This window comes from Eretmochelys imbricata, chromosome 9 (assembly GCF_965152235.1).
Source record: "Eretmochelys imbricata isolate rEreImb1 chromosome 9, rEreImb1.hap1, whole genome shotgun sequence".
Taxonomy (NCBI): Eukaryota; Metazoa; Chordata; order Testudines; family Cheloniidae; genus Eretmochelys; species Eretmochelys imbricata.
In genome coordinates, this window is record NC_135580.1 from 96,581,612 (window position 1) to 96,589,384 (window position 7,773).

The 7,773-nt window shown below is 40.6% G+C and overlaps 1 protein-coding gene across 4 annotated transcripts in view; it reads left to right on the forward strand.

The window, feature by feature from the left end:
* Positions 1-7,773, forward strand: part of FGF13 (fibroblast growth factor 13) — a 162,211-nt gene that overhangs the window by 80,140 nt on the left and 74,298 nt on the right. For all 4 annotated transcript variants that reach the window (XM_077826246.1, XM_077826248.1, XM_077826247.1 and 1 more), the window contains exon 2: positions 668-778. In XM_077826246.1, coding sequence (XP_077682372.1) covers positions 668-778 — 111 coding nt within the window. The remainder of the gene's footprint in view (positions 1-667; positions 779-7,773) is intronic.

Consider the following 7,773-nt stretch of genomic DNA (forward strand, 5'->3'; position numbering starts at 1 on the left):
TCTTTTTTCCCCCTGAGTCTGTGAAATAGCATCTTTTATGGTAATATTCCCATTACAATTCAACATATTGCTGAGTTTAAAGCGGTTTCCTTCTTCTGTTTACCTCTGTTCATTGACTAGTTTATCCCTTCTGATTCTGCATGTTCTTTGGATCAGCAAAGAACGGTGGATTGTTTATTGGAATTGCAGCAGTTCTTATGGTAAACCTTAGCTGCTGTATATTTAGGCTTTTGATTTGGTATACAGTTTTCATTCTTATTACCATTATCTTACCTTATATTAGCAGTTCTCTCTTTCCCTCTTTTTGAGAATTCACACCTTGTTAAAAGCCAGAATACACTCTTTGTCAGCACATTTCTAATCTTAAATGAGATAGGGCACACTCCCTAAATCAAATGACACGCTGTTGGAATTTGTATTCAATGGAAGCAGATTTAAATGTGTTACGTACATTCCAATAGAGAGTGGCATTTCATCATTTGGCAATTGATTTTTATAGTCACTAATTTGATCTTTGCCTAAATGGGAACAGATATAAAGCTGCTAATCCTGGTGTTTTTTCATATTCCATCTCTGAAATCAAAAATGAAGATTTGTTTTGAACCCTGACAACATGCAACGGCACATCCAGATTTCATAAATTAACCTCATTGTTGTTTTCTTACAGAGCCACAGCTTAAAGGAATAGTAACAAAACTATACAGCAGGCAAGGCTACCACTTGCAGTTGCAAGCAGATGGAACAATTGATGGGACAAAAGAGGAGGACAGTAGTTATAGTAAGTGGCATCCGAATGCATCAGATAACCTCGTGTGTTTGTGAATTATGGGGTATTATTCTTTTCCATCTCAATCTGTTTGAAAATTAGTGTTCTGGGATGTCTGACTGAGTGAAACATTAACACTGCGCACATACTTGCCATTGAGTCTGAAGGAAATACATTACAAAAACACTGAAAACAAATATACTTGAGGAGGTAATGGTGATACATCCGAAAAACAATCCGAATGTTATCTCCATGGTAATCTAGAGAAGTTCATCGCTGTCCTTTGGATTTTATTAGATTTTTTTTCAACAGAAAAAAAATTTGCTCGCCTACGCAGCGTGCCTGAAATAGACTAACGTTATCTCTAGTCTTAAGCAGGGGTCTCACTCCAAGAGAGCTGAGTTATTTCACATAATGAGACTTCATCATCATTTTAAAGTTCACATTCCTTGTCTCCCCGTCCCTGGTGCTGATAATTCTGAGCCCAATTATGATTTCAGTAATGAAACAATTTTCCTTGGGCTTTTCTGTGAAACAGTTTTGAGGAGGTTTTTTAAGCCAGGAGACCAATGGAAAAGAGCAAACGAGGACTAAAAACAGTGATGTTGATACAAGTACCAAAAAAAAAATTCACACAATTGTTTTGTTTAGTTTAAACTAATTTTTTGTCTTGAAAAGAGTTGGAATGAACCAAGAGGGTATTTCAGTGATAGCTAATGTGTATAATTTTGTTGAGATTGTAAACTGGAAACCAAAATGCAGTCTTCCTTTTCCACAAAGCAAATATCTTTTCAATTTATTTCATTTTCATTAAGCTCTCAAATGTCAAAGGAGGGAGGTCGGGTAAGAACAGAAATCCAGTAGTTTTATGACATTTCATTGATCATGTCACATTTCACCCAGATCCATGTAGGTTTCTACCCTTCTCTCTCTTTAACATTCATTGCTTTGCAGTGTTATTTTTCACTGATATGACAGAACCAATGAGGTTGCCATGGATCTGTCATGTGCAGTCATTACAGGTGCTGAGAGCAATGCACGCTGCAGGCCAGGTAAACCAAGGCCATCTTAGGTCTACGGTTCTGAGCTGCTTTCAAATCTGAATCCCATGCAACAGAGTTGGTGATACCCCTTTAGGATGCAGCCAATCATCCCAGCTCTCTCAAGCGAGATTGGGAATCCTCGAAATCTAGTTTAAACCTTCAACAAACACCTCATGGAAGATGTGTAGTCATGTTGCTTAATGCACTCCTGGAAGGCACTCCGATATGATGGTGATCAGCATGATATAAGAACCCATGTGGAACAGAATAAAAGATGATCATTGTGCATCATAAAATGCTGCTGTTCTTTAAAACAATTGCTGGTGTTTCGGCATTACAAGTTAAAAGAAATAACATAGATTTGTTCAGAATGTTGGCAGAACGCTGCACTTGGTCTATTTTTAAATAAACGAGTTAAGAAGCTAACAGGCAAATGTAATAATTTCAGTTGTGTTATAAACTTTTAATGTAGCATACTGAGTCCCCTGAATTGCAGATTATTTCTCTTGGGGGCAGTTCCACCCAAATACTTTATTTTGACTTATTTTAATGGAGTTCTGACATTCTAGGCAAGAGAGCCATGAGGGGACTTCTTACAGTCACACAGATGTGTCTGTTTCCAACATATTTGTGTTTGCATTGTGCATTTAAACTTACCACATTGAGAGAGAGTACCAGGCTACGTGTAAATCATGTACGCTTCTTGGAGCTGAAAACCAGCCTTCATAAATAATGAATGTTCTCCGCAAAGGAGGATGTGATGGATATATCCTAGAAATGGATCCAACTGGCCTGCACTTTCCCAACATGGAAGATATTTATCATGGAAAAGCATTTTACTTTCACCGATTGGAAGTGAATGTAGAGAACTGTAGAAAACCTATGGCATGTAATAATAATACCTCCTTTCCTCAGTAGATCTCAAAGTACTTTACAGTCTCCCCATTTTACAGATGGAGAAACTGAGTCATAGAGTGGTGACATGACTTGTATGAGGTCAGCCAGAAGCCCAGTGGTGGAGCCAGGAATAGAACCCTGCTCTCCTGGTCCAGTGCTCTACCCTCTAAGCCACACTGCCTATTTACCTTGGTCCTGAACCTGCTGTAATGACAAAGTTCCTATTAGCATCAGCAGGGCAGGATTAAACCCTTATACACTATTGGCCTGATCCTGCACATGTCACTCACATGAATAAGGCTTTGGAGAATCTGGCGCTAAAGAATTACTATTTCCTTTCTTCGACAAAGATGTACCTTATTTGGCTGTACATCCCTGCTGGGCAAGCCCCTGAATTAAAAGTCCACGCAGCAGTGGCTGGGTTCCAACCTGTTGCTCTGACTGCAGTAAAATTCTGATCCCCACCCTCTTTCTTTCCCCGTTATTGTAGTTCCCACTTGCAGATCTGCTGAGTCTTACTCATTTGCAGGAAGTCTCCTTCATTTCGCATTAATTTTAAGGCTGTTTTGATTACTCTTCCTTGTATGGAGGAGTATTTGGCTGTGCCTTGCAGTGAGACATTGAAAATCCCATTTGTAGTAATTAAAAAAAAAATTCTTCTGCATTCAAATCATTCCAACATGGGACAGCCCTTCGTTTTTTGCCGACAGCTGTTATAAGTCTGTAGCCAGGAGCCCACGCGCTCTGTGGCACAGTGGAACAAAATTCTGAAGCAAGCACCCCCCAAGTCAGTGTTAATGATCATTTATTCTATCTCCATGAAATACCCTTCATTCCCGTTGCCCCTTACCCTCCCCCATGCCCCCCGCCAGCACCCAGACATGAACACTGCTGGTGCTCAGAGTTGAAAATACTCATTCATGTAAAATTAACCCATGATGAAGTTAGAGGATGGATTTTGTCCTATACTCTCCAGGTGGTCCACTCCATTTGTTGGGCCTTGTCTCCCATAAAGCATCCAGGCAGCCCAGCTCAAAATCTCCGTCCTCTGTTTCTGCTGGGGAAGTGGAGATCATGGATTCAGCTACGGCAACTTATCTCGCAAGCTCCCTGGGCCTTGACTGCTGCAGCCTAGATGGCCACTCTACATTTCCAGCTCCCCCATTCCCTGGATTCCAGTTCTAGCTACCCTCTGCTGCCTGACTTCATGGATTACTAGATGAAATAGGCACTGAGATCCAGTTTGACTCCTTGTGTGGAAAGCTGGGCAGCAACTGGCAGCTGCAGGTAGGTTACAGGAAGCCCAAAAACAAAATGCCACGTGCTCAGATGCAAAGAACGGCGAATTCTGCACCCACAGAACCTCAGCATACACAGTGTCCTGAGTGCGATGAATGGGGCAGTTTGCACCTCTCAGGGCTAATCTTCCAGGCTCTCTGCAGGCTCAGAAGATGATATTCCATCAATTTTCACTTGGTTCACATTTTCATGATCATATCCACAGCCAAAAAAGCTAGAAACGTATATAATTTTAAAAGAAATCTGAGATTTCAGAGCACAATTCTATGGTAAATGATGGATCGTAGAATACACAGGGCCTTGTCTTTAGCCAGTGAGAGAGTCTTCACAGTTTGGGGAAGAATTTCTGGGGACAGGAGTTTTCCTGGCTTTAATTTTGCCTCATGAAACTGGGGGTTGTTTGGGTGTAAATCAAGGCAGAATTTGTTCCCTAATCTAGGTATGGGGAGAGATTTGACGGCTTATCAGATGGATACAAAGGAAAACATCTTCTTCAGAAAGTGGACATGTTTGTGTGTTTCAGCCTAGGATGGTCTATAATTAACAATAATTTACACAGTCAGGCATACGGTTGCAGCCTAGTGCCTTCTCAATGTTGCAGCTATTGTTTAGTGTCAGTTTATATTGAACAGCGGCCCCAGCAAATATCCTGTCTCCCTTAGGCATTACCTAGTTTTTTCGTTCTATCAGGTAGTATGTCCTATCCTACGCAGTGTAAACTCGCATGGAAATTCTAGTAGTGACATTTGGCATTATCTTGGGCTAACACAAACTGACAATAACAGAGCGTAATGGAAAAGAATTAATTCTGGGTTGGCTTTTTGAGGCTTTTCCCATAATGCCTGTGTGGCTAAGGGAGTACTGTAGTTTGTTACTGTGTGCGAATAATGTCTCCGGCACAGTATCTGTGGCATCATGAGTGTACATTTAATAACAGTGAGTTTCCATGGTTCTATCGATTGGTGTTAAATATACAAGAGACTCTTGCACATCTTTCCATGCATTCATGCTGATTACTCACAGTGGTATGTAAACGAGATGTACAGTCTGCAAGGGCTTCATCGGAAGGGAAGGCCAATTTCAGGAGTAAATTATGTATAACATGGGAGTCAGGATAATGTGCTGACATACTAGCTCACACAGCATACCCCAAGGAGGGGCCGCCGGCGGCCAAGTTGCTCCTCTTGCCTCATGAGAGCCAATGTGCGTGCTGCCAGGGCATGCCAGTTTCTGGTGAGCATGTATGCTCTGTGACTCAGTGAAGCAGCAGACTGTGCCTTAGAGTGAGGCGCCCAAACCCGCCCTGCGATGGCAGGCTTCCTCTGGCAAAATACACACAGCATGGCACTCAGCCCTCTCTCCCTTTGGCAAGCACAGCAGGATGACTTACTCTGAAAACCATCCCTCGCTTTTTAAATCTGGGAACTAGCTCATCCTAGGCAGGTTTGTCCCACACCAGAAGAAATATCCTTAGCAGATCCATTGACAGGCTCCTACCAGCATTTACCATGGAGACTGTACACACAGCTTCCTGGTGAAAATCCCGACTCAGACTGCAGGCTGACGGCAGTAGGAAGAACAGCGCCAATGGAAGAGTGAGTTTCAAAATGGGGTTTGTCCCATTTTGATTGGCAGAGCAGAGGTGAGGAGAGATACTGGGGAAGGAGAACCACTGGCTCTTCAGCTCTTCTCTTTGAGTTTCAGCCACGACCATCTAAACTTCCTGCGTCCCAGCAGCACCAGCTGACCGCTGTACGGTTGTGCGGACACGCTCTGCCAGCAAAACATACAGTAACATTGCGGTTTGCACTTACCAAAACACCTTCGTAAGATGTTCGCCAAATGCTTTAGGGACTTGAAAGCCTAAACCAGCAATACTCAGACTGACGATCGCAAGCTACAAGTGGATCTTTAATGGGTCTTCTGCAGCTCGTTGCAGCAGATGATATTAAAACACTGTGTGATTTAATTATTAACCCATCTAAGTTATTAACCAATCAGGATGCTTTTACCGTGTTATCAACCAATTGTAGTTGATAAAATACTCGGTCAGTCATTTTGCGGTGAGAATTATTTTTATATATATATAAATAATTCTCACCGCAAAATGACTGACCAAGTATTTGTATTTTATCAACTACAATTGGTTGATAACACAGCAAAAGCATCCTGATTGGTTAATAATTAAATCACACAGTGTGTGTGTGTATATATATATATATATATATATAAAAACAAAGTATTTCCTGTCATACTCTTTCTATGTGAATAGATCCTACTACGGTACATGGAGCAATGAACTCACACTATTCTGGCTCTTTTGGGTTATGTTGATCGCTAATTTGGCTCCAGGACTACCAAGATCTGAGTATCACTGGCCTAAACTATGCTGCCTCTACTTGAATAAGAATTGGGGGTCTCCAATGTGGTGAGGTCTTCTGAAAATCTGGCTGCAAGTCAGGAATCTTCACAACTCCCTTATAAAGTGACTATTGCAGCTATGCAGGAAACGATTTCTGTTTTTTTTCCCTACAAACAAATTTTTAAAATGCCAGTGAAAATTTGTGCTGCTTTGTGGAGGCCTAAAACTAAAAGCTTTGTGTTTGCTGAAAACGAAAAGGTTTCTTAAAAAGTGAAAAAAAAAATTCTGAAAATCCAAATATTTTTGTCAAAAAAGAATTTGGTCATTAAAAATTGTGTTTTTGACAGAAATCCCATTTTTCTGTGAAAAATCTTTTCATCCTAAAAAGTTCCACTCGCACCAGTATTTATGCACAATGTACAGATCGGGAAAGCAAGGCATGGAACTCTTAAATTAATGTTTCAAGGTCAAACAGAGAGCCCGTGACAAAGGCAGGAAGAGAACCGAAAAGTCATGGGACCAGATTCTCATTGGTATAAATGGGAGACATTCATTTAAAATCAATGGTGCTCTGCCCATTTACACCAGTAAAGAATTTGGCCTTTGGTTTCCAGTCCCTTTTTTAAATCCAAGACACTCTCTCCTTTAAGGACATTTTAAAACTTGCTCTTTTCCCCAAGTTTTATTGATGCACTGCCAGAATTTATAGTCTGTATTAAACACTGGTAGGCTGCAAATTTTCTTGTAACTAAACGTGTCCATTTGGGGGTTGTCAGGCTGAAAGGGAATTTAAAACTGGTCATATTTTTTTGCTTATACCTTTGTAAATAAATCAATAATTTATTTTAAATTGGTGGTTTGGTTTTAAATTACCCTCGGACAACGATCATAAATACCAAAATTCAGCCTGGAGCAGATTGGAGTTTTACAGCCATGTAAAAAAACATTGTAAATAAAATTCAATATGGCATTATGTAGTTCTAACCCTGCATTTATGCCACAGTCTAAAGGAGACTCTATAGATTATGGTATCAGCTCCTGTTGTTTTTCATAACCCTTCTTTACGCCATTTCTTTTTAATCCTACAGCGGGAATTGACGATACAAAATACTTGGTTCAAACAGTGGTAAAATTCCTCTGCCAAACAACAATAGCAAAAATTTGAGCCAAGGCTGAGCTCTGCTTATTTCTTTAATTTGCCAGTCTATGTACCAACTTCAACGTTATTAAAATATAGGCATCTCTGCCTGTAAATATTGAAAATATTATTGATTATTCTGAGGAGAAATGCTAGCAGAGAATTAAAAGCAGTTTAATTTTGAAAGTACAATGTTTAGGCCTGATCCTGCAGAACACTTATTACCAAGGGCCGCGTTACAGTTGTGAGGAGAGCTATTGAGGGCGAT